Genomic DNA, 27,649 nt, shown 5'->3' with positions numbered 1-27,649 from the left:
AATTCAGTCTATTCTTGACATGTGCAATTTAGTATTAATGTTGTTCAGTTGCTCAAAAGTCTGTAACATTTATTTTTATTAAGGCACATCTTTTCTGCTCACCTGTTTTTAAATGTTATCATTGCTCCCACCACTAGAAAATCTGATGGCTTCCAATGTTCATTCACATCCTGTCCTTCAAGAATCTCAGACTACGTGTCTCCTTTAATTCCTCTGCCAACAATCAAGTCCAATTCTCCATTTCTTCTTACGCTGAATTATAGTGGGTTTTGATTTTGCAGTATATATTATGTCTAGAAGGTTGTGTTCTACCCTGTACAAAGTGAAACTTGAAATTCTGTTTTCTGAGAAAGTCTTCCTACTTCACTGAGGAACTACTTATCCTGAATTTATGTGGCCTGTATACAATTTCCACTGTTTTCCCCACAATAAGGATTCCGATGTGCTCTGTACTCAACAGCAGGTGTCACATTTAACAGAATTAGAGTAGTCCCCCCTTATCTGTGGGGGATATATTCCAAGCCCCACAGCGGGTGCCTGAATTGGGTGGTACCAAAACTTACCAGTATTTTCTGTTTTTTCCGATTCAGGCATACCTATGGTAAAGTTTAATTTAAAATTAGGCACAGCAAGAAATTAACAATAACTAATAAAATGGAACAGTTATAACAGTATATTGTAATAAAAGTTATGTGAATGTAGTCTTCCTCAATATCTTATTGTACTATACTCACCTATTTTTAGACTGTGGTTGACTGTAGGTAACTGAAACCACACGAAGCAAAACTGCAGATAATGGGAGACTGCTGTATATGCTAGTTGACATAAATTTTCTGGTTTTTTAAAAAATATTTTTCATACTGATTCAAGTTAATGTTTTCTGTCCTAAATTGTGAATGCTGTATTGTTTTCTGAAACACTTTTTCCAGGCCGGGCACGGTGGCTCATGCCCGTAATCCCAGCACTTTGGGAGGCCAAGAAGGACAGATTACTTGAGGTCAGGAGTTCAGGACCAGCCTAGCCAACATGGTGAAACCCCGTCTCTACTAAAAATATAAAAATTAGCCAGGTGTAGTGGCGTGCGCCTGTGATCCCAGCTACTCAAGAGGCTGAGGCAGGAGAATCACATGAACCCGAGAGGCAGAGGCTGCAGTGAGCTGAGAATGGTACCACTGCACTCCGGCCTGGGCGACAGAGCGAGACTGTCTCAAAAGAAAAAAAGGAAATACTCTTTCCTCTTACTCATGTCATACTCTCTTTATTTTTTAAGATCTTCTCATACAGTGCCTCCTTTATAATGCTTTCTCGTGGTGCGTTTTGTTGCTATGCTGTTACAGTTTTTACCATGCTTTGTTATATGACTTTCTGTTCTATAGTTGGTTCCTTGACTAACCTCTCCAAGATTAGAGATTGGATCATTCATCTTTGTATCCCAGTAACAAATATGGTTGGTCTTCAGTAAATATGTGTTTAATGTTAAAGAGTACACAATGAGATCGAGTGTCAATCATGCAAAATATACTTGGCCCCATCTCACCTTTAAGAATATGTCAGATAAGTCAGGTGTGGTGGCTCATGCCTGTGATCCCAACACTTTGGGAGGCCAAGGCAGTAGATAAATTAAGGTCAGAAGAAATGTTTAGAAGTTGAAAAGTTAAGTGTCTCAAAATTTCATGTTTGGAGCCAGTATGTTTTTTACCTATTGAAATACTAGATTTTTTTAAACCTCTTTACTTTTTCCTTCTTTGTGTCATCTGTCTTCCAAGAAGCTTAGAAAACAAATTGACACTTGTGTAAAAAAGTCATCAGTCACTAGCGAGTACCTGTAAATTTTTTGATACTCAGTTAATGGGAAGCACAGCATATAGACTTCCACTTACTGGTATGCAAAGATAAGTTATTTCCTTGGCAAAGTAAGTTTTATGGCAAAGATGACTACCATAGAAGCTGAACATATTTACCTTATCTGTCTACCTGCCTGATATTTTGCAGATGGTCAGTCTGGTCAGCCCCCATTCTGTACATCCTATCAGAATGACGACCCATTAAATGCTTTGAAGAATAGCAACAACCATGATGTGCTTAGACAGGAAGACCAGGAAAATTTTTCCCAAATAAGCGCCAGCGTACAGAAAAAGGCCTTTAAAACAGCTGTACCCACTGAACAGAAATGTGACATTGACATTACCTTTGAGTCCGTGCCTAATTTGAATGACTTTAACCAAAGAGGGAATTCTAATGCTGCATGTAATCCACATTGTGCTGAATTATACACCAATCAGATGACCACTGAAACTGAAATGGCTATAGAGATTGAAAAGAACTCTTTGTCTTCAAATGTACCGAGTGAATCTCAATTACAGCCTGATCAGCCTGATATACCAATAACTTCATTTGTTTCACTTGGTTGTGAAGCTAACAATGAAAACTTAATTCTCTCTGGGAAAAGTTCTCAACTTTTATCCCAAGATACTTCATTAACTGGAAAGCCATCTAAAAAAAGTCAATTTTGTGAAAATTCTAACGATACAATAAAACTTAAAACTACTTTTCATGGTTCCAAGTCACCAGATTCTAGTGAAATTCACAAGAGTAAAATAGAAATTAATGTGTTAGAACCAGTTATGTCACAGCTGTCAAACTGCCAAGATAATTCTTGTCTTCAAAGTGAAATACTACCTGTGTCTGTTGAAAGTTCACATTTAAATGTATCTGAACAACAAGTAGAAATTCATCTTCGAGATTCGCTGTCTTCTGCTAAACAACCATCTAATGATTCAACATCTGCTGAGTTAAATCATACAGAAAATGAAGCTCAGCCATCCAAGTCTGAGAATTCACAAGAGCCTTCATCTTCTGTAAAAGAAGAGAATACTATTTTTCTGTCTTTAGGTGGAAATGATAACTGTGAGAAAGTTGCAGTGATGCCTCCAGAAGGCACTCCTATAGAAAACAGTCACTCTCTTCCTCCAGAATCTGTGTGTTCTTCAGTGGGAGATTCTCACCCTGAGTCCCAAAATACTGATGATAAACCTTCTAGCAACAACTCAGCAGAGATAGATGCATCAAATATCGTCTCGCTCAAAGTTATCATTAGTGATGATCCATTTGTTTCCTCAGATACTGAACTTACCAGTGCTGTTTCTAGTATTAATGGAGAAAACCTGCCAACTATAATCTTGTCTTCTCCTACTAAATCACCTGCTAAAAATGCAGAATTAGTTAAATGCCTGTCTTCAGAAGAAACTGTAGGTGCTGTTGTATATGCTGAAGTAGGGGATTCAGCCTCAATGGAACAGAGTCTTTTAGCATTCAAATCTGAAGACTCTGCAGTAAACAGCACTCAGAATGAAGATGGCATTGCTTTTTCAGCTAATGTTACACCGTGTGTTTCCAAGGATGGAGGATATATACAGTTGATGCCGGCCACAAGCACAACTTTTGGCAATTCAAATAACATTCTGATAGCTACCTGTGTGACTGATCCAACAGCCTTAGGAACATCTGTGAGTCAGTCTAATGTAGTGGTGTTGCCCGGAAATTCTGCACCTATGACTGCCCAACCTCTGCCACCTCAGTTACAGACACCACCAAGGTCAAACAGTGTATTTGCTGTCAACCAAGCTGTGTCACCAAACTTTTCACAAGGTAACTTTAATAACATAGTTGAAATTCGTTTCTCTGGGTTGGGATCTAATTTCTTTTGTATGTGTTGTTATTGACTAGGAAGTAATAACTCATGGGTAGATGGTATGAGAAAAGATTCTGAAATTTGTGATTATGCTGCTGCTTTATGCTAGCTAATTCAAACTTTTTTTTTTCTTAATCTAGTAAGCTGTGGGTTTTAGTGGGTTTTTTTCTTTTTTCTGTTCACAAATACTTCTCAATCTATGTGCTAATAAGTTACAAGAAACAGAAAAGACAGACTAATTCATCACATAGCTGTATAAAACCCAGTGGTGTGGGGGAATTGTTAAAAATAGCTCTTATAGTCATGGTCTTCAGGGAACTTATCTATTTGGAGAAACTTTCCAGAAAAACTTGAATTTCGGCCTGGTGTGGTGGCTCACGCCTGTAATCCCAGCACTTTGGGAGGCCGAGGTGGGGCGATCACCTGAGGTCAGGAGTTTGAGACCAGCCTCACCAACATGGTAAAACCCCATTTCTACTAAAAATACTAAAAAATGAGCCAGGCATGGTGGCAGGCACCTCTAATCCCAGCTACTCGGAGGCTGAGGCAGGAGAATCTCTTGAACCTAGGTGAACCCAGGAAACAGGTTTCAGTGAGCCAAGATCATGCCATTGCACTTCAGCCTGGGCAACAAGAGTGAGACTCTGTCTCAAAAAAAACAAAACTTGAATTTCTTCTTTTATAAAATCCTAATTTTTCACTGCCTTTCACCTTCTAGAATTGATCTCTGTCTTTAAAATCCTTTGTTTATGGCTGGGCACAGTGGCTCATGCCCGTAATCCCAGCACTTTGGGAGGCCGAGGTGGGCAGATCACCGGAGGTCAGGAGTTCGAGACCAGCCTGGCCAACATGGTGAAACCCCGTATCTACTAAAAATATAAAAATTAGCTGGGCATGGTGGCGGGCACCTGTAATCCCAGCTACTTGGGAGGCTGAGACAGAAGAATCGCTTGAAGCTGGGAGGCAGAGATTGCAGTGAGCCAAGACCGAGCCACTGCGCTTCAGCCTGGGCAACAGAGTAAGACTCTGTCTCAAAAAAAAAAAAAAAAATCCTTTATTCATAGGGGCTCTTGTGGCATTTATTGCCTGCTGTGTTATATGTAGTTAGTGATTGATATGCCTGTCATATTGATAATTTTTTGTTGTATATTCTTCAGGGATAGCGCTTATGGCACATTTATTTACATTTCCTTATGTGTTGGTTCCCAAGCTTCTCTCCTTTCCCTTTTTGTTACATTATAGACATACAATAAAATTTCATTAAATATCAACAATTAGTATTAAACCTAATGGGTCTGTTTTAAGTGCCGTTACAAATTACATAAAGGAGAGGTTGGAATTAGTGGAGAATGTGGGGCTTGAGCTAAAGCTTAAAGAATGAAGGTAGGATTTGGAGTTAAAGCAAGGAGGTTTTTATAACTTACAAAATCTATAAGGTATAAAGAGAAGCAGTACAAGCATAGATAGACCATAGTGGGTTGCATGAAAATGAGGGGATCAACCTGGCAGTAATGTATTAGGCAAAAGTTTGTTTATGGGATGGGACTAAATTACGGTAGCCACAAACTATGTTGTTGACTTCTAAGGACCATATAGACATTGTAATTTTCCCTCCATAGTTTTGTCCAGTTATGTGCTTACCTTACTTTTGATCAATACCATTGAGATATGTAATAGGTTGGGGTTATGAGCATAGTCCTGGCTATAAATATTCAGTTGGGGTTCTAATTTTCTGGCCTAAGGTTCAGACTTGAAACATTCACCACTCATTTTCTAACTAGTTTCAGTATTTCTAGAGGAATCCAGATATGATTGTAATGTGTCTTGGCTGTAGAGTCTTATGCTTGATCAACGTGGTTCACTGACTGAATAACATAAGACCACCTTAATATTTGGATTGACTTTTTCTTAATTTGTTAGCCTTGCTGTTTTTCCTAAAACTGTTTCAGTTTTGTTTTTTGTTTTGTTTTGTTTTGTTTTGTTTTTGGAGAGTGGATTGTAAGGAAGAGGGATTGTTGATAGAATTTATTTCAAAGCAGTAATTAATTTGTGCCAAACATTTGTTTGTTTTGTGCCAAAGTATTTGAGAGGAAATCTTATTTTAACAGTAACTGTTTTTTTAGGATCTGCCATAATAATTGCCTCTCCAGTCCAGCCTGTACTCCAGGGAATGGTAGGGATGATCCCAGTATCTGTGGTTGGACAGAATGGAAATAACTTTTCTACTCCTCCTCGGCAGGTAAGATTTATGAACTGAAAATGGTGTGGTGATGCTTTTCAAGCTTAGTGTAATTAATGACTTTTTCTCTTCTAGGTTCTTCATATGCCTTTGGCAGCACCTGTATGCAATAGAAGTATCCCTCAATTCCCCGTCCCTCCAAAATCTCAGAAGGCTCAGGGACTAAGAAACAAGCCTTGTATAGGTACCATTTTTAAATTCATTAATGTCAACTTTGTTTGTATGTTCATTTGTTTGCAGCAACACCTAAACGTTTTCTTTTTGAATACCTAAACTGTTTTACCAACAAGTGATCACCCTACATTTGCTAGTAACAGATGTCATAATGCAGCCAACTGTCTACTGAACAGCTTTGGTTCTGAGAAAATTGTTTCGTTTGTTGAATCTGTTAGGTTTTGCCCAGTAGTCCTTGGTTTATTCTTTGCAGCTTCCCTAAGTTAAGTATAATCCCTATTTTTCCCAACAACTTTCAAGTGTTTAGTGAATGCCTCATATAATTGTTTGAGACTTTAGAGCAGTTCTTCTTGTATTTTAGAGTGTATTTGAACTACTTGGGGATTTTGTTAAATGCAGGTACTGAATTAATAGGACTGGTACAGCGCCTGAAATTCCTCGTTTCTAACAGCTTCTAAGCAATGCCAGTGCTACTGGTACTGGACCACACTTGAAGCAAGGCTTTAAAGTTTGCAAATTACCTTCCTGTGTTTCCTGTTTTAGCCATTGTCCCAACCATCTGTTTACTTATTTGAAAAACCTGGTAGTCACTCTTAAAACACATTTTTCCTCTCCTTCTTAGTTCAAGTATTTGTCATTTTTCATCTAAGTTGTATCAATAGTGTCTTGTAGTCTCCCTTTTAGTCTTTGTTGTTTCGGTTCACCTTATGTCTGCTGGCTGAGTGACTTTTTTTTCCCCTAAAATACAAATCTGAATATGTTGCTTCCCTGCCTAAAAACTTTCAGCAACTCCCCTTTGCCCACAGGATAAAATTGAAATTTCTCAGGGTGACATATATGCATACATTTGTCATCTAGTCACTTCAACCTCTCCATTCTCATCTCTTACCACTTCTCAGCATGGACCCTTTGTACAGACTATAGTTGCTGCTTACCTTATACTTGGTGATCTTTCTTGTCCCTCTACCTTTACCAATGCTATCTCTTCTACCTAGAATTCCCCCTTCTTACCCAGCTCTTACCCTCAATCTGGTTCTTACTTATCCTTCAAACTTAACTTAAATGTGACTTTATCCTAGGAAGCGTTTGTTTTTTTTTTGTTGTTGTTTTTTGTTTTTTTTTTTTTTTGAAGCGGAGTCTCGCTCTGCCGCCCAGGCTGGAGTGCAGTGGCACGATCTCGGCTCACTGCAAGCTCCGCCTCCCGGGTTCCCGCCATTCTCCTGCCTCAGCCTCCCGAGTAGCTGGGACTACAGGCGCCGCCACCACGCCCGGCTAATTTTTTTGTATTTTTAGTGGAGACGGGGTTTCATTGTGTTAGCCAGGATGGTCTCGATCTCCTGACCTCGTGATCCGCCCGTCTCGGCCTCCCAAAGTGCTGGGATTACAGGCTTGAGCCACCGCGCCCGGCCTCCTAGGAAGCGTTTTTAACCAGCGGTGGCTAAGGTGGATATTCCGGTTTTATTTTTTTCTTTAATTCTTATTGATACCTATGCTATAGCACTTAACACATTACATTGTATTTCTTCTCAGTAGTGTGTCTCAAATGCGCTCATTATACAGAGAACTCACTAAATGCTATCATCAAATCAGCCTTTCCTTAAGCTAAACAGTATACATCTATTGATGTAGGCTTAAGTTGCATTTTGACTTATTGAGGCACCCTCTTAGACTTATGTCATGTTATAGCTACTCTATATGATCTCTATGTTCTTTCTCATAACTAGTTCATTCCTTTTAATGGCCATTTGATAGCTATCACATAAATGTATTTTATGTATCTCCTATCAGTGGACTTCTCAGATGTTTTCAAGGTTTTTGATCTGACATGCAATGATAGGAGGAACACCTTTGTAAATGCCTCTGTGTGAACCCATATGAGAGTTTCTTTGGGGGCTTATTCCCAGAAATATTTGGATACACTGGATATTCATAGAGAAGAAAGTTTATACTTCTACCATTATTTTCCCTGCTTCCCTCACAACACTACCAATATTTGATACCATGTGATATTTTTAACTTTTGCCACTTGATGGATGTAAAATGGTAGTATCTCATATCATTCTTTTGCTCTATTCTCGTTACTAATAAAATTTGGAATCCTCTCTTATAACTATAAATAATATTTTCCCTTCTGTGAATTGCTTATTCATATCCTTTTCCTACTTCTCTATTAAATTTCCTGTCGAGGTGTTATACTTTTATTAGTAACATATCACAGATGTCTTCACAGTCTGACACTTGTTTTTATCCCTTACAAAGTTAATACCAGAAAAAAACATTGGTGAAGTTAAGCATCCAGTTATGATAAAAGCTCTTAAAGGCTATCTATAGTAAACATCATGGGTTCCCTTTAAAGCTGTGACTAACACAAGGATACTGATTCCCATCCTGTATGTAATAGGCCAGTGTTTCCAACACCAGTAAATTAATTATTAAGTAATCAATCTTTTCCCCCAGACATCTGATTATACTTCCACCATAAACAAGGTCCCATACATATGTGGTTCCAGACAGTACAGTAAGAAAATGGAACTGGGCCTTGTGGCTTATCCCCATAATCCCGCACCTTGGAAGGCCGAGGCAGGAGGATTGCTTGAGTCTAGGAGTTTGAGACCAGCCTGGGCAATATAGTGAGACCATGTCTCTAGAAAATAATTTTTTTAAAAGTAGCCAGCTGTGGTGGCAGATAGTAGTCCCAACTATTCGGGAGGGTGAGGCAGAAGGATTGCTTAAGTCCAGGAGGTTGAGGCTCTAAATGAGCCATGATCGTGCCACTACACTCCAGTCTGGGCAACAGTGAGACCCTGTCTTAGAAAAGAAAAGAGATAGGTGTAAAGATTTGAAGAGAGGGAATTAAACTGTTATGGCAAATGAAGTGATTTTTATGCAATAAAGCCACAGGGAGTTAATAGAAAAATTAATAGAACTAATAATTCAGTAAGGTTGCCAGGTATGATTAATTTATTAAAATTGTGTTTTTAGTTGCCAGCAATAAACACCTATTAAATGTAATAGAAAATAAGATACTGTTTATAATGACCACAAAAATGATAAAGTATAAAGGAAGTAACCTAACCAAAAATGTTAGAAATGGGGAATATTTGAAATTTTTCATAAAGGATATGTAAATAGAAGAGAACCATGTTCATAGGTTTGAAAATTTAACAGTGTAAAGATTGCAGTTCTTCCAAGTTGAATCAAAAATTCAATATAATTTTCCTTTAAAATCCCAGTAGAATATTTTGGGAGGTGGGAAAAACTATAAAATCTATGAGAAAGAATAAAAGTCCATGACTAGCCAAGATAGAAGAGCAGAGGACAGACTCATTCTACCAAATAATAAAATGTTGCAAAGCCACAGTAATTAAAAGAAAAAGACAAATGGAACAAGATAATTTAGAAAGAGACCTTGTACATGGTAATGTTAACATCAGAAGTCAGAGCAAGATGGATGGTATAATACATGAAATGTATTGATCATTAAATATATAATATATAGAGAAGAAAGTAGATCCCTTCCTCATACAAAGATGAAGTCCAAGATGATTAAAGACCTAAAAGTAAAAAGTCAAACAATTAAATAATAGAAGAATGTATGAGAGAATATTTTTATGACATTGGGATAAAGGATTTCTTTCTTTTTTTTTTTTTTTTTCTTGAGATGGGAGTCTTGCTCTGTCACCCAGGCTAGAATGCAGTGGCATGATCTTGGCTCACTGCTACCTTCGCCTCCCAGGTTCAAGCAATTCTCCTGTCTCAGCCTCCTGAGTAGCTGGGATTACAGGCGCATGCCACTACACTCAGCTAATTTTTGTATCTTCAGTAGAGATGGAAAGGTTTCACTATCTTGGCCAGGCTGGTCTTGAACTCCTGACCTCTTGATCCCCCAACCTTGGCCTCCCAAAGTGCTGGGATTACAGGCATGAGCCACCGCTCCTGGCCTGGGATTTCTTTTTTTAAAATGAGAAGACTTCAGGCATAATGGCTCACTCCTGTTAATTCCAGCACTTTGAGAGGCCAAGACAGGTGGATCACTTAAGTCCAGGAGTTTGGGACCAGCCTATGCAACAAAATGAGACTCTGTCTTTACAGAAATTTTTTTTTTTTTAATTAGCCAAGTGTGGACCGGGCGCGGTGGCTCACGCCTGTAATCCCAGCACTTTGGGAGGCCGAGGCAGGCGGATCACGAGGTCAGGAGATCGAGACCATCCTGGCTGACACGGTGAAACCACATCTCTACTAAAAATACAAAAAATTAGCCGGGCATGGTGGTGGGCACCTGTAGTCCCAGCTACTCAGGAGGCTGGGGCAGGAGAGTGGCGTGAACCCAGGAGGTGGAGCTTGCAGTGAGCTGAGATCGTGCCACTGCACTCCAGCCTGGGCGACAGAGTGAGACTACACCTCAAAAGAAGAAAAAAAAATTAGCCAGGTGTGGTGGCGTGAACTTGTAGTCTCAGCTACTTGAGACGCTGAGGTTGGAGGATCACTTGAGCCCAGGAATTTGAGAGTGCAGTGAGCTGTCCTCATGCCACTGCACTCCAGCCTAGGCAATAGAGCAAGACCCTGTCACAACAACAACTAATATATATATATAAATATGTGCATGTGTATATTAATAGAAGAAAAGAAAAGAAACTGGGTGCGGTGGCACGTATCTGCAGTCCTAGCCATTGAGAGGCTGAGGCAGGAGGATCGTGAGCCCAGGAGTTTGAGACCAGCCTGGGCAACACATAGTGAGACCCGTCTCAAATAAAATTTTAAAATGAGAAATACATAACTTATAAATGGAAAAAATTGATAGAGTGAACTACTCCAGAATTTAAAGTTTCTGTTTAACAAAAGACACCATGCACAAAATAACAGCAGATTTTTACTCAGAACCTTGATGACTATGCTACCTGGTTCTCAGACTTTTCTCCCTACATTTTTTCATCATCATGAATGACAAAATGCCCATGTTGTAAATCTACTCACCACCCTAACCCTCAGAGGTTTTTTATCCTTTCCGCTCCTTATTTACTTTATTATTTATTTGTTTATTTTTGAGGTGGAGTCTTGCTCTTGTCGCCCAGGCTGGAATGCAGTGGCACAATCTCGGCTCACTGCAACCTCCACCTCCTGGGTTCAAGCAGTTCTTCTGCCTCAGCCTCCTGAGTAGCTGAGGCTACTGGCACTCACCACCATGCCCAGCTAGTTTTTGTATTTTTAGTAGAGATGGGGTTTCTCCATGTTGGCCAGGCTGGTCTCGAACTCCTGACCTCAGGTGATCTGCCTTCCTCTGTCTCCCAAAGTGCTGGGATTACAGGCATGAGCCACTGCGCCCAGCCCGTGCCTTTCCACTCCTAAGACTTATTTTTGCTTCAACCAACCTCTCCCATAGCCACATCTTAAATTTTTCACCTTTTTGTTAGACTTACAAGATTTTTAAAGGCCAGTGATGTGTCTCAAAACACACTCGTTTCCATATACCTATTGAATTCCTCTTCAACCAGTGATAGCTTTTCTTACTTAAATCTTCACCTTTCACCTGAGCTTGTATCTTCTTTCTGGATTCACTTCCTTTACAAAACAGCCTAGAGCCCAGAAGCCACCACATCAGCTACTTTTGCCAGTACTTTTGATAACCTGCATATACACATTCTTCTACATATGCACTGGCTACTCTACAGCCCTTGATCTGTCCAGCCAACCATCTCAGCTTTTATACCTGGGCTTCCTAGTATTGCCTTAGAAGTGCTACCATTCCCTACCACTTAAAAATGCATTTCTCACACACCTTCCACTTAGCAATCAATTTAAATGTCTGCCTGTCTGCTTTCTCTTCTGTTCCTCCTTCAAACTATTCCAGTCTTGCACAGCACATCTCAAATCTAGTCCTGCTCCTCCTCGCTCTTAGCTCCTGGTTTTATTTTCCATCTTAACCAGTATTAAACTTCACTTTCTGATCATCACTTTCATTCAGTACATACCTATTCTGCTTCCAAAATCATCCTTTCTTAAATAACTGTCTTTCATTCTTTCTAAGGTTAATGCAGTCTACATGTGCTCCAGATTCTTCTATATATCTTTCATCTTTTCCTGTTGGGCTTCTCTCCCTAGCTATAAACATAGGTTTGTCCCACCTGCTGACCTTTTATCTTAATCTCTTAACCTCTCTTAATCTTCCATTTCTTCATTCAAATTATTGTCTTTTCTCATGTATTTACTGAAACTGTCTACACAAAGGTCACCAGTAGCCTCCTAATATTGCATTATGCATTGAAACTTTTCCATTCTTACCTTACTTTGCTTTCCCTATACTGTTGATACTGCAGTGGCTTCTGGAGCCATAACTAAACTATTCTCCTCCCTTGCTAATTGTGTGTAACTCAGGGCCTTCAAACTCTACATATTTCTCACCTCTCTTCCTCAAAGACTTCTGCCTAGTGTTTTTCCCCTTGGTTAATGTCACAATTTATTTTTTTCCTTTACTTTTTGTAATGCAAATGCCCATTATTGTCTCTCAGACCCTCATCATCTCTTACCTGAAATATAACCATCTACACAGAGTTTCTATTTCCAGTTTTCTGTCTTCTCAATTCCATCTTCCACATTATTGCCAGATTGATCTTCCAAAAACATAAACCTATTCATGCATCTTCACTATTTAACACTCTTAAAGGGGCCGGGCATGGTGGCTCACTCCTGTAATCCCAGCACTTTGGGAAGCCGAAGAGGGTAGATCACCTGAGGTCAGGAGTTTGAGACTAGCCTGGCCTACATAGTGAAACCCCCTCTCTACTAAAAATACAAAAATTAGCCAGGCGTGGCAGTGTGCACCTGTAATCCCAGCTACTCGTGAGACTGAGGCACTAGAATTGCTTGAACCCAGGAGGTGGAGGTTGCAGTGAGCCAAGATCATGCCATTGCACTCCATCCTGGGCAACAGAGAGAGACTCTGTTTCAAAAATAAATAAATACATAAATAAATCTCTTAAAGGATTGCCTCTGAAACCTTTTGCATAATACCTAAGATTCTTCATAATCTCATCTTTGCTTTTCTTTTTAGTTTTGATATCTTGCTGCTCTCACACATAAACGCTGAAGCTTGTGGAAATTAAAATATGGCTATTGAAACTCCAGAGCATGTGCTCTGAGTGACATAGGCTTGTAAACATGATAGGTACTTGGACAGAATTTTAAAATAGATATAATCTGTTGTTTTCTTTAAGTGACTACCTGGATGTAAGTAGTACATTATATGCTGTATTGAGCATTGTAATTTATAGATCCAAAGACTGGATTTATAATATTTGCCTGAACCAGGCGTGGTGGTTCACGCTTATAATCCAGCCATTTGGGAGGCCCAGATGAGCAGATCACTTGAGGCCAGGAGTTTGAAACTAGTCTGGCCAACATGGCAAAACCCCATCTCTACTAAAAACACAAAAAATTAACTGGGCGTGGTGGTGGGCGCCTGTAATCCCGGCTACTTGGGAGGCGGAGGCAGGAGAATCGCTTGAACCCGGGAGGCAGAGGTTGCAGTGAGCTGAGATCGTGCCACTGCACTCCAGTCTGGGTGACAGGGCATGACTCTGTCTCAAAAAAAAAAACAGACAGACAAACATAATGTTTGCCTGAAGTTGACGCATGTCATTTGTTCCATATCTGGATTTCCTCTGTAGCAGTGGGGAAATAGCCATCTTGTACTTATTTCAAAACTACTTTTTAAAAGCTACTTTGTCAACATGTTCTATTTGCACGTTAGCTGTCATTTATTATATGTGATAATTGTCATCTGTTCCATCCTCTTTCAGAGGAGTGTATTCTTTTTCTCAGGAATGTTCATTTATAATTTCAGGAAAACAAGTAAATAATTCGGTGGATTCGTCAGGTCATTCAGTTGGATGTCATGCCCAAAGGTGAGTATAAAGTAGTTTCTATCATAGATTATTTGAGTGCTCAGATTTAAAACATAAAGGATTTCTTTATGCTGCTAGAAATAGTTTTGTTTTGTTTTGTTTTAGAACTGAAGTTTCTGACAAGACTATTGCCACAGATCTTGGGAAGAAATCAGAAGAAACCACAGTTCCCTTCCCAGAAGAGAGTATAGTTCCAGCTGCTAAACCATGCCACAGACGTGTGCTCTGTTTTGACAGCACTGCTGCTCCCGTGGCAAATACACAGGGGCCAAATCATAAGATGGTGTCCCAAAACAAAGAAAGGAATGCAGTCTCTTTTCCTAATCTTGACTCACCCAATGTATCCTCCACCTTAAAACCCCCTTCTAATAATGCTATCAAAAGAGAGAAAGAGAAGCCTCCTCTGCCTAAGATTTTATCTAAGTCGGAAATTGCCATTAGCCGGCATACCACCATAAGAGAAACTCAATCAGAAAAGAAGGTGTCACCAACAGAAATTGTGCTTGAATCTTTCCATAAAGCAACAGCTAATAAGGAGAATGAATTATGCAGCGATGTAGAAAGGCAGAAAAATCCAGAAAATTCGAAACTATCTGTTGGGCAGCAAAATGGGGGTTTGCGAAGTGAGAAATCTATAGCTTCACTGCAAGAAATGACCAAAAAACAAGGCGCATCTTCAAACAATAAAAATGTCCTTTCAGTAGGTACAGCTGTGAAGGATCTAAAACAAGAACAAACTAAATCCACCAGTTCTTTGATTACCACAGAAATGTTACAGGATATACAGAGGCACAACTCAGTAAGTAGGCTTGCTGAGAGTAGTGATTTACCTGTACCCCGGACACCTGGCTCAGGGGCAGGGGAAAAACATAAAGAAGAACCTATAGATATTATCAAGGCCCCCTCTAGTAGGCGTTTCAGTGAAGACAGTAGCACATCAAAAGTAATGGTCCCTCCTGTCACCCCAGACCTCCCTGCCTGCAGCCCTGCCAGTGAAACAGGCAGTGAAAACAGTGTAAATATGGCTGCCCACACATTAATGATTCTCTCCAGGGCAGCCATTTCTAGGACTACTTCAGCAACTCCTCTGAAAGATAACACACAACAGTTTAGAGCATCTTCAAGGAGCACCACAAAAAAGCGGAAAATTGAGGAATTAGATGAACGTGAGCGAAACTCTCGTACTTCTAGTAAAAATCTTACAAATTCATCAGTACCAGTGAAAAAGAAGAAAATTAAGGCAAGTTTAAAAGTTTTAATTTCCAAACCACACTTTTTTTCCCCTTTAATAATTAGAGAATTCAGCAGTTCTTGCCACAACTTAACTGAATGTTATGGCTAAGACAGCTTTTAGATTTCATTGACAAAGTACATCGTCCAGCAGTGTTAATGTGGTATGCGCAGGGTGTCCAGGTTAAACAGCATTTTCAGAACAACTGCTGAGGCATTTGTTTATAAACATCTTTCCAGGGGAAAAAAAATATAGTTTTTGTTTCTTGGTAGAACTCAAGTTTTTTCATGAGCATGACATAGTCATGAAAGATTGGGAAACACTATTAAACACTTGTGTGGAATTACCAAGTAATAAAGGACTTCGTTCTTAGATCTTCAGTTTTTCCCCGCCCCCCCCACATCTTGTAATCTCTTCTATAGGCCCTTAAAAATGTTAGCATATGGCTGGGCGTGGTGGCTCATGCCTGTAATCCCAGCACTTTGGGAGGCCGAGGCAGGTGGATCACAAGGTCAGAAGATTGAGACCATCCTGGCTAACACAGTGAAACCCCGTCTCTATTAAAAATACAAAAAATTAGCCAGGCATGGTGGCAGGCACCTGTAGTCCCAGCTAATCCGGAGGCTGAGGCAGGAGAATGGCGTGAACCTGGGAGGCAGAGCTTGCAGTGAGCCAAGTTCGCGCCACTGTGCTCCAGCCTGGGTGACAGAACGAGACTCCTCAAAAAAAAGAAAAAAATTAGAGCACTGGAAAAATTAAATTTACCTATGTTTTTCTTTTTTTTCTTTATTTTGAGACAGGGTTTCACTCCCGTCACCCAGGCTGGAGTGCAATGGTGTGATCTCAGCTCACTGCAGCCTCCACCTCCCAGGCTCAAGCGATTCTCCTACCTCAGCCTCCCAAGTAGCTGGGGCTATAGGCATGTGCCACTGCGCCTGGCTAATACTTTTTCCCTTTTTTTTTTTTTTTTTTTTTGAGATGGAGTCTTGCGCTATTACCCACTGGAGTACAGTGGCACGATCTCGCCTCACTGCAACTTCCGCCTGAGTTCAAGCAATTCCCTGCCTCAGCCCCCGGAGTAGCTGGGATTACAGGTGTCTGCCACCACACCAGGCTAATTTTTGTATTTTTAGTAGAGATGGGGTTTCACCATGTTGACCAGGCTGGTCTTGAACTCCTGACCTTGTGATCCACCCGCCTTGGCCTTTCAGGGTGCTGGGATTCAGGCGTAAGCCACCACGCCTGGACATTTTTTCTATTCTTTTAATTTTTTTTATAGAGTCAGGGTTTTGCCATGTTGCCCAGGCTGGTCTTGAAGTCCTGAGCTCAGGTGATCTGCATGCCTTGGCCTCCCAAAGTGCTGGGATTACAGGCATGAGCCATTGCACCTGGCCTTACATATGTTTCTTCTTTAAGCATGGTTGTCTCTAGGAAGGCAATGCAGGGATAGCATTGATAAATGAAATCCATTTATTTTCAATTTGGTTAGCTATTTAGTAAGTGAATTGAATAGAAAGTGTTTAAAATATCATAGAGGAAGTATGGTATCAGGGAAATAATGTAGGCTTTGTTGCCCTACAAGTCTGGATTTGAATCCTGCATCTACTGTTTTTTGGTCCTGTGATCATGATTAAGTCTGTAGCCTCTCTGAGTTTCAGCCTCATCACTTGACATGATATTACCAGATTATCTTAGGCTGTGAAGTCTAAATGTAGTATATACATAAAGTATCTGATGTATATTAAGTTTTGGAACTGACAAGTAGTACCTGTTACTCGAAACATCTATTAGTAAAGCTTTCTTAGCAGTAATAACCACCTAACATAGAAAGCATGTTCTATCTTGTCTCATTCAACATTCAGATACTCTGGATTTGTATAATGTCTTTTGCCGTAAACTAACATTCAGGTGCTATAGAAGTATATTTAATTAACTTTGGGTTTATAAAACTTGTCTCTACTTCTCTATAGAAGTAAAATTCTACTAGACTAAAAAAGTTTGACAATTTCAGTAGTATGTGAAAGAACCCAATACGCTGTTTTAGGTGACTTACTAAGAAAGCATTTTGGCCTTGTTTGAGTTTATTTTTTCTTTCTCTTTTTCAACAGAAAAAGAAGCTTCCCAGTTCATTTCCAGCAGGAATGGATGTAGACAAATTTTTATTATCATTGCATTATGATGAGTAAACATTCTGGGCACATAAGAACAGTAGGTGTTCAAAACTCGTATCCCTTAAACTGAGTGTAGGGAATGGGATATTGACAGAATTTGAAAGCGTGACCTGCACTTTGATTGTACTGAAATTTCACTTTATATCTAAATCATGCTGTTTCTAAAACAGCTTCCTAGTTTGTAAATAGACTTACTTGGTTTATTTTTATTTTGGGAAAAACATTTGCAGAAATGTAAGTAAAGCCAATCTGCAAAACTGTATAGCTTTGACAATTCCATATTGTAATGTAAATACTGTGTAAATCTTGTTGAAATAGAGGTTAAATCAACCTAATGTGTTTTTTGACTTCTTATCATCCCTAATTCTAAAACTTATCTGCAATAGTTTCTCACTTATTTTGGAGGAAAATGATGCTTACTCTTATAAATTACCTTCAGTAACTGTTCAACAAGACATTTAAATACACAACCACTAAGTACTACAAAATGATAACCACCTCAACTGATAGCAAAATATCTAATTAGAAATCAATAGTTTGATGAGTTTTTTCCTAGAGTGAATACTACCCCTTTCTTATAATTGCTGTAAGTATTATATTTCTGGAATTTTACACTTTACCTATTTCTTCTGATCCCTCTGTTCTCTGTTTTAAAGAGAGAATTTTGTAAACCATTTATTGAATGTTCTGATCTTTCATTTATAACTTTTAAGATTTTTACAGTACTTTAAGTGGTTAGACTATTGAGCCATAAAAAGTTTGGTTTGTAGTAGAGATTTCTCGGTATGTACTTTTCCCCTAAATGCTGGGGATTTAAAGAATTGCACTAATTCATAGAACTCTTTACATTGTAGTGACCAATGCACATATAATTTAAATCTTGTATTCTATGTGAAAGTTTATGTGGAGGATTATCTTCTGGTGTTGTGTCCATCATAAGATGTAAAAAGAGAAATCATAGTTTTATATTTTAGTTTCTCCTACAATGGGGTATGTTAAATAACTATATCTATACTTAGATACAGTGTATTGTCTGTGTCCCTTAAAGTGTTACAAAGAGTTTCTCTCAAAAGGTCCTTAAGGAGAGTGAGAGATGAGAGAGGTGCCTTCTCTGTATTAGACTCACACACATCAGTCAAGTTGACGAATTGGTTTAAACTTTTAAATGAGAACAGAATTTATAATTAGTACCTGACCAATTGTGCCTAGATATTAAAGTATGTTCTCTTTAGTACTTTCCGTTCAATTAAATGTCAGTATATTAGAGATTTTTTTCTACAGGTATATATTTTGTTAAAGAGTCACTTTCCTCAACCATTTTTTTGTACTGGGCCTTAAAAAAAATCCATCCAACCTTAACACAACATTTCTCAGTGTAGAAATCATGTCTTCTTAATTGCTGAACCTTACTGCAAAAACTTGTAATGTAAGAAATTTTTTGATGTGGCAGTGGTCTATTCCTGAGGAACTAAATATCATATAGTTAATGTTTATTTAACTCAGCTTGAGATTGTACTACAGTTAGGTTTGAATAAATATTTTCATTAACTTCAAAAGTTTGAATTACTTTACATTGGCAGTCTTGTTTAGAAACTGATTAAATTCCTTTGCAAGTCAATTCTTCCTCTTTTTTGGGAGTTTGTACAATGCTGAAAATCACATTTTCTTATTCAATTCATACTTGGGTATGCTAAGTACTGAAAATTCATATGCAAATAAAATAAGTTGAGTTTCTTCAAGATTCATAATTAACTAACCAGGAACCGCTAAATAAAGTCAAAAGATAACTTGCATTTGGAGCTTTTATGTTCAAAGGCAAGATCATATCCCCATTTTACCTTAAAAGTCCACAGGTCCTGGACTTCATTATACTATTGTACCTGGTAACCTATTTGAATACTTAAATGCCCAGTGGCTGCATTTCAGGGTTGATGTATACTACAACAATCCATAGCCATAGCTGTTTTTATAATTACATGTAAGGATCCAGTCTATTGTTTGGATATTACTTAGAGGTTAATGCAGTCAGTGTATGCCAAATCTGAGAAGTGTTGTTAAGTAAAATCTTGTTACAGATTTAGCCCTGGATATTATTAGAACTGTAGTATGTTGAAATTGCACATGAGAAAAGCATCCATCAGCATTCGTGCAAAGGCTACATGTCATGAATATTAGGAGTAATTTCAAAAGCATATTACTATATATTCTGCATTCATCCTTTCTCTGGTCATCTTTCAGGCTCAGGCCCAGCTTTCTGAAATTACATAAGTTTTGACTTTATTATTATTTATTTTGCTGCTTCCTTTAAACAATGGACTCATTGTGTAGTTTTTTTCTTTTTATAAATGTTACCATTTTGTCATACTTTTGTCTTTTTTCGTAAATTTGTATCTACATTGTTGAATTCATGATACATATAGTTTCCTAATGCTTTTTGTTTTTTGAGAGAGGGCCTCACTCTGTTGCCCAGGCTGAAGTACAGTGGCAAAATCATGGCTCACTGCAGCCTCGACCTCCCAGGCTCAAGTGATCCTCCTACCTCAGCCTCCCGAGTAGCTGGGACTACAAGCATATTCCATCGTACCCAGTATTTTTGTTTTTTGTTTTTTTGTCTTTCGGAGAGATGGTGTCTCACTGTGTTGCCCAGGCTAATCTCAAACTCTTGGACTCAAGCAGCCCTCCTGTCTCAGCCTCCCAAGTGTTGGAATTACAGGCATGTGAGCCACCTCATCCAGCTGCTACTTTTACTTCCAATAATATAACGCTTTTTCCTTTTTTCAGCTATTACAAACAAAAACAGCAGTGAGCATTTTTGTAAATAAACATTTGTTAGGCCGGGCGCGGTGGCTCAAGCCTGTAATCCCAGCACTTTGGGAGGCCGAGACGGGCGGATCACGAGGTCAGGAGATCAAGACCATCCTGGCTAACACGGTGAAACCCCGTCTCTACTAAAAAATACAAAAAACTAGCCGGGCAAGGTGGCAGGCGCCTGTAGTCCCAGCTACTCGGGAGGCTGAGGCAGGAGAATGGCGTAAACTCGGGCAGCGGAGCTTGCAGTGAGCTGAGATCCGGCCACTGCACTCCAGCTTGGGCGACAGAGCGAGACTCCGTCTCAAAAAAATAAAAAAATAAAAAAAATAAACATTTGTTTATGTTAACTATTTCCTTAGAAATTTTAGAGAGTAGAATTACCAAATCAAGAAGTTAGTGTACCTTTTTTTAAGGATCTCAGTATATTTTGCCATATGCTGCTATTAAACTTGCATCAATTTACATTTCTACCAGCAAATTGTCATTTTTTTGCATAGCATATGCTTATCCATTTCCAGAGGCATATTCAACTATATCATCACCTGTTTCTAGGTTTGTATTTCCTGATTTGGTAAAATTAGGAGTTAGCTCCTAATCTATTTGTTACTTGTTTTGGTACCTGATAGGAAAAAAGGGTCAATGTACATTTTTTCCCTAAATATTTAACTGCTTGATAATTTGTTCACTTGACAATTTAACCACTGCACAGTTTGTTCAGATAAGCTTTCCTTTCCCCTGCTCATTTATTTAAGATGTCTGTCTTATCCTACACTGATTAACAATCTCTTATTCACAATTCTAAAACCCAAAAGGTTCTGGCAACCAGTTTTTTTCCCCTAGATTTAACATCAGAACTCATTCTGTGGCAAACCTGACCTGAAATGACACGAGGCCACTTAACAGTCTTTATCTCATTTATAGTAATGTTGATTAGTCTGCTGTTCCAGACTCAACTGGGGGGGCATATGGCACATACATTTAGTTTTTAGAAATCCAGAGTATTCTGGTTTATGAACCCCAGCTAACCCCAAAGGTGTATGATCAAAGATTTTGGACTTGTATTAAATGTATACACACATATACACACTATATGGTATGTGTATAGTCTATTCTGTGCCACTGATTAAATCATAACTTTTGTGTCCACTGTTACTGTTTTTGTTTTTTCAAGTACTCACCCTTTTATGCTTCCTGATGAACTTTAGAATTACTTGTATTATTTCAAATTAAAATTTTTATTGGAATATTTGAACTACATTAATGTTATAAGCTAATTCATAAAGAAGCAAAGGGTAAAGATCATATGGTATGTATCAAAGTGTTATACAGTTACCCCTATCAGAAATGTCTTGCTAAACTGGGTGTTTTTGTTTGTTACTATTTTTAGAAAGCTCTTCTTTTCATAGTTTTAACTGGTTATTGCTGTTATGTAGGGATGGTCCTGCTTTATTAATATAAAATTTTTATGGAGTCATATAAAGAGAAAAGTGCACCACTATAAATTCATGCCCTTCAGTGAATTTTCTTTAAGTAAATACATCCACATAATCACTATGAACATTACCAGTACCCTAGAATAGTCATTATTGTGACTTCTAGCACCAGAGATTAATTTAGCTTTGTTTTCCTTAACGATATCAATGGATACATGGAATATATAATCTGTGAGAAACACTCATGTTTTGTATAATTCAGCTCAGTCATCCTCAATGCTGTGTATATATTCATTGTATTATATTACGGTTAATCCATTTTATAGATGGAAAAAGTTTATTATGAACAGACTGCTGTGAATGTTCTTGCACATTTTTTTGTGAATGCATTACACTTCTCAGTTGGATAGATACTTAGGAATAGGGTTGCTGGAACACAGCTGCATATATTCAGACATTCAGATTTTTTCATTTTCCATAATGGTTATAACAATTTATGCTATACTCACAGTATAGTAAGTTCTCGATACTCCGTGTTATTTCCAATGTTAGATATTTTCATTTTAGCGGTGTGTATTGGTATGTGTTGTAGTTTTAATTTGGTGTTGGTTTTTTGAGGTTTTATTTTTTTTTAATGAAGTTGAACACCTTTTCAAATACTATTTGGGCATCTTTTGTGGACAGTACAAGGTTTTTGCTCATTTTAGTATTGGGTTGTCTGCCTTTTTCTTACTGATTTTTAGTTGTTCTTTCTGTATTCTGGATACAGGTCCTTTTTCGGATGGATATTAGGTATCTGAGTATTTTCCCTTGTTATTCTTCTAAAAGCTTTATGGTTCAACCTATTTCATTTTGATTTGACCATCTATCTGGAATTGATTTTCCACATTGATGTACAATTAACCCACACTATTTATTACCAAAGATTATCCTTTGCCAACTACATTGCACACTTTTCTCATAAGCTGGGAAATGTGTAGGTTTGTTTCTGGACCGTATTCTGTTCCATTGGTCTGCTTTAAGATGTGCTAATAACACACTGTCTTAATTACTGTAGGAAATCTTTTTTTTTTTTTTTTTTTGAGACACAGTCTCACTCTGTCGCCCAGGCTGGAGGGCATCGGTGTGATCTCTGGTGACTGTAACCTCCACCTCCCAAGTTCAAGCAATTCTCCTTCCTGAGCCTCCCAAGTAGCTGGGATTACAGTTGTGCTCCACCACACTCAGTTAATTTTTGTATTTTTAGTAGAGACAGGGTTTCACCATGTTGTCCAGGCTGGTCTTGAACTCCTGACCTCAGGTGATCCACCCACCTCAGCCTCCCCAGGTGCTGGGATTACAGGCGTGAGCCACCATGCCAGGCCCAAAATCTTTTATATTTTAATTGCTATTTATTTTCTATACTGAGTGAAGTCTGTTAGTACTAATGGATTTACCAGTGCTACTTTTTAATTTACGAAGTATTATCTAAATAATTATTTTCCAATTTTATTTATTTTTACTACACTGATATTTGCACTTCCAGTGCAACTAATAATGATCAAAGTCTGCTTCATGGTCTTGTTCCTCATTTTAATGGCAATGTTAAGTATGTTTGCTTTTGTTAAGTATGTTTGCTTTTGTTTGTAGAATTTTACGTCAGAAGTACCTGTTCAACTTAATTGCCATGTTTAAGCATCAATTAAAATATTTTCATTGAACTCATGAATTTATTTTTATATTAGTGATTATTTTAAGTAAATTTGTTTTGTGAACATTTTATTTAAATGTTTTTGGTTTTTGTTTTTGAGACAAGGTCTTGCTATATTGCCCGGCTAGAGTGCAGTGGCTGTTCATGGGCACAGTCATAGCCCACTATAGCCTTGAACTACTGGGCTCAAAGGATCCTCCTGCCTCAACTTCCTGAGTAGCTGGGACTACAGGTGCACACCAACACACCCAGTGAAAAGTTTACTTTTAATGAGATTGGTTTCAAACTTATGCCAGTTTTTAAAATGAATTTTAAACCTTTCCTTCTTTTTCTAGTTTATTTGAATATTGGGGATAATAAATAGTACCAGTGCTAAAATACGAAGTTTAAATTTTACATATATGTAAAAACACTTAGATTAATGCCTGGAACATAATAATCACTTTAAGAACTAGTTGCTATTATAGCTGATGCTGTTTTTTATTTCTTTTTTCTGCAACAGTTTATTTAGAATGGGAAATAACTGTTCCTTGAGACTAAATCACTACTAAATTATCTAGGCCTGGAGGCTTTTGCTTAAACAGTTTTCCATTTTTTTTTTTTTCTCCTAAATTTCTTCCTAGCTGATTTATTATCTATTGAGGCTTTGAGCTTTTTTTTCCTGAGTCAAATATCACATTTTTTTCTAAATTTTGCTTTTGTTCTCTTTTAAATTAGATGCGATTTCTTTTTTTCTGTCAAAAACACTTCTTAGATTCAACAGTTATATAGGAGTCTACTTTATTCTTTGTGCTTCCTACTTTCTCAGGGTCCTTTTTGCATGTTTATTTAACTTAAATTGAATAAACAGTTATCTGATTTTTTTCCCCCCTTAAACCATGTAAGCATTTAAGGCTTGAATTTGCCTCTGATTTCAGCTTTCAGCAAAATTTGGAAGATGGGGTAAGTACTTTAATATTCATACATAATTATTTGTTAATAATGTAATAAATGATACCAGGCTCTTTTTTGCCTAAAATTTTTTTTATTGTGGTCAGGGTAAGTTGCAGGTTTTATAAATGTTGCATGGGTGCTTAGAAACAGGTATTCTTGGCTGAGCATGGTGGCTCACACCTGTAATCCCAGCACTTTGGGAGGCCAAGGCAAGCAGATCACTTGAACCCAGGAGTTCAAGACCAGCCTAGGCAACATGATGAAACCACATCTCTATAAAAAATTAGCTGGGCGTGGTAGTGCGCATCTGTGGTCCTAGCTACCAGGGAGGCTGAGGTGGGTGTATCACTTGAGCCCAGGAAGTCAAGGCTGCAGTGAGATGAGACCATGCCACTGCACTACAACCTGGGCAACGGAGCGAGACCCAATCTCAAAAAAAAAGTTTTGAAAAAGAGAAATAGGTATTGTTTATAAAGGTAAAATTTGATTATTTATTCAGTCTTATACTATTTGAATCCTGTCTTTCATACTTTTTTCACAAATGTTTAATCCATGAAACATTATTATCTTGATCATAGCTTTGGCTTTGTTTTCTGCATGGTCTATAGCCATCATAAAAAGTAATTCTTTCCCGATTTTAACAGTTTCTGCCTTCTCATAATTTATGATACATGCCAACCCTTTTTACCTTTTTGTTTGTTTGTTTGTTTTTGAGACAGAGTTTCGCTCTTGTTGCCCAGGCTGGAGTGCAGTGGCGTGATCTCAGCTCACTGCAACCTCCACTTCCCTGGCCCAAACGATTCTCCTGCCTCAGCCTCCCATGTAGCTGGGATTACAGGTATGTGCCACCACGCCTGGCTAATTTTGTATTTTTAGTAGAGATGGGGTTTCTCCATGTTTGCCAGGCTGGTCTTCAAACTCCTGACCTCAGGTGATCCACCCACCTCGACCTCCCAAAGTGCTGGGATTACAGGCGTGAGCCACCACGCCCAGCCTCTTTTTACTTTATAATTGGATTTTTAAGCTTTTGTCTTACAGTAACTTAAGATGTGGAACTGTAACAGTAACAGTCCATTGCCCATTGTGCGTGACAAGTCAGTGTGCAAGACCCTGGGCTGCAGCAAAGAAAGATGTTTAATTGCAGGGCCACCGAATGAGGAGACTAGAGGAAACTTCAGATCTGTCTCCCTGAGGCTTTAGGAAGTGGGCCAAGGTACAGCCTGTTTATTGCCTAGTTATAACTATATTTCTGTCCAGGACACAGCATGCAATTCTTATAAGTCCTGTGAGGGCAGTCTCAGAACTTGTCCTACTGGCATTTACCTTTATTTAGCAGATAAAGATACACGTTACCGATATTTCACCATGTGAACCAAGGGGAACCAGGAGCTAGGTAAAATACGAGAAAAAAAGGAAAATACAAGGAAAAAAGGAAACTTAACACGTTTTAGAATACTTCACTGAAGGTAAGCAGTGCCTCCAAAGGTCAGTGATCTGGAAAACATTTGAAAAGTGCTCTTGACAATTCTGGGGAAAAAATGGAAAGGAAGAGAGAAAACATAGAGAACCAGAAAGTAAATGGTATTTCTTTTCTTTGTTTAAGAGACAAGGTCTCCCTCTGTTCCCCAGGCTGGAGTACAGTGGCAAGATAATTTCACTATAACCTTGAAGATCCCCCTTGACCCTCTGAAGTTTCGCTGGAAAATAAAATTGTTTGCAAAAGGCAGATTAATTGGAGAAAAGGAATATACATTTATTTAATGTGTATACATGGGGGCCTTCAAAGACTTGACCCCGCCCCCAATGGGGTGTAGAAACTTTTCTTTTTTTTTTTTTTTTGAGATGAAGTCTTGCTCTGTCGCCCAGGCTGGAGTGCAATGGTGTGATCTTGGCTCACTGCAACCTCCGCCTCCTTGGTTGAAGCGATTCTTCTACCTCAGCCTCCCGAGTTGCTGGGACTACAGGCATGCGCCACCACGACCGGCTAATTTTTGTTTTTGTAGTAGAGACGGGGTTTCACCATGTTGGCCAGACTGCTGTCGAACTTCTTACCTCAGGTGATCCGCCCATCTCAGCCTCTCAAAAGTGCCGGGATTACAGAAATGAGTCACTGTGGCTGGCTGGGTGTAGGAACTTTATACCATCTTCAGGTTACAGAAGTAATGTGAGCTCCCAGCATGGCCAAAAACATGTTCTTTTGGTAAATCAGGTTTTAGTGGCAAGACAGCTTAAGGGGAGGGAAAGGGGACCTGACTAGGAAAGGTGGTCTTGTTAGTAGCTTTCTCAGAGAATGGATGTTAAATGTTTAAGACCTTTAAAGGTGTCAGACAGGCTCTCATTTACCCTTTTCTAGATTCCAGACAAGGGAAGTCCTGGCTGCATTAATGGAGATTCTCCATAGATGCAAATTTCTTCCACAAAAGAAAGCTTTGCAGCACCACTTCTGTTTGCTGGGCCTCTGACAGCCATCTCAAAATATGTCAAATAAATATAATTTGAGGTAAAATATTTTTATTTCCTTCAACCACTACCTCGCCTTCTTCCCCAGCCAGTCCTTAAGCAGTCATTTAAAAAATGAAAAACTTTCACCTAACTGAATTCTTAATTCTTCATTCCATGGGCTTGCCTAAACCTTTGTCATTTTTGGAGGAAACATCAGAGTACTTTATTTTCTAAACTCTTCCGTGTTTGAGACACACCTTTTAGTATCTTATTTTGTTTCATTAAAAACAGTTAGATGTTCTGTCACTTGCTTTCTTGGATTGAATGTAATAGAAATAAGAACTACGGCTACCTATTTTTCTAACTAGATATTAGAGGAATTTAATACATTTTCTCCAGAATGTCTTAGTATGATTTTCTGCTAATTAATTTTGCCAATAAAATACGCTCTATAGGGCCGGGCGTGGTGGCTCATGCCTGTAATCCCAGCAGTTTGGGAGGCCAAGGCAGAAGGATCACCTGAAGTCAGGAGTTCAAGACCAGCCTGGCCTACGTGGCAAAATTCTTGTCTCTATTGAAAATACAAAAATTAGCTAGGTGTGGTGGTGTATGCCTGTATACTCAGGAGGCTCAGGCACGAGAATCACTTGAACCCGGGGAATGGAGGTTGCAGTGAGCCAAGATCGTGCCACTGCATTCCAGCCTGAGCTACAGAGCGAAACTCTGTCTCAAAAAAGAAAAAAAAAAAGAAATACTCTCTTTAAAATCTTCCCCCTTAGGACTTAAAAATCTGAGTTTTTCTATTATCTTTATGTTTTCTGTTATGTTAGATTATTGCTTCAGAGTACCTTTTTTTTTTTTTTTTAAAGAAACACCATTTAGGCCGGGCGCGGTGGCTCAAGCCTGTAATCCCAGCACTTTGGGAGGCCGAGA

The 27,649-nt window shown here is 38.7% G+C and overlaps 1 protein-coding gene across 3 annotated transcripts in view; it reads left to right on the top strand.

The window, feature by feature from the left end:
• Positions 1 to 27,649, top strand: part of LOC105493656 (nuclear protein, coactivator of histone transcription) — an 85,374-nt gene that overhangs the window by 43,443 nt on the left and 14,282 nt on the right. For 2 of the 3 annotated variants that reach the window (XM_071075537.1, XM_011761495.3), the window contains exons 13-18: positions 1,993 to 3,648; positions 5,815 to 5,930; positions 6,006 to 6,114; positions 13,945 to 14,005; positions 14,090 to 15,245; positions 17,345 to 26,774. In XM_071075537.1, coding sequence (XP_070931638.1) covers positions 1,993 to 3,648; positions 5,815 to 5,930; positions 6,006 to 6,114; positions 13,945 to 14,005; positions 14,090 to 15,245; positions 17,345 to 17,422 — 3,176 coding nt within the window. In that variant the 3' untranslated portion in view covers positions 17,423 to 26,774. The remainder of the gene's footprint in view (positions 1 to 1,992; positions 3,649 to 5,814; positions 5,931 to 6,005; positions 6,115 to 13,944; positions 14,006 to 14,089; positions 15,246 to 17,344; positions 26,775 to 27,649) is intronic. The other variant, XM_011761496.3, reaches the window with a different exon arrangement.

The sequence above is a fragment of the Macaca nemestrina genome, chromosome 12, assembly GCF_043159975.1.
Source record: "Macaca nemestrina isolate mMacNem1 chromosome 12, mMacNem.hap1, whole genome shotgun sequence".
Taxonomy (NCBI): Eukaryota; Metazoa; Chordata; class Mammalia; order Primates; family Cercopithecidae; genus Macaca; species Macaca nemestrina.
Note: the sequence above shows the minus strand (reverse complement) of the source record. Positions and strands in the feature narration are given on the sequence as shown.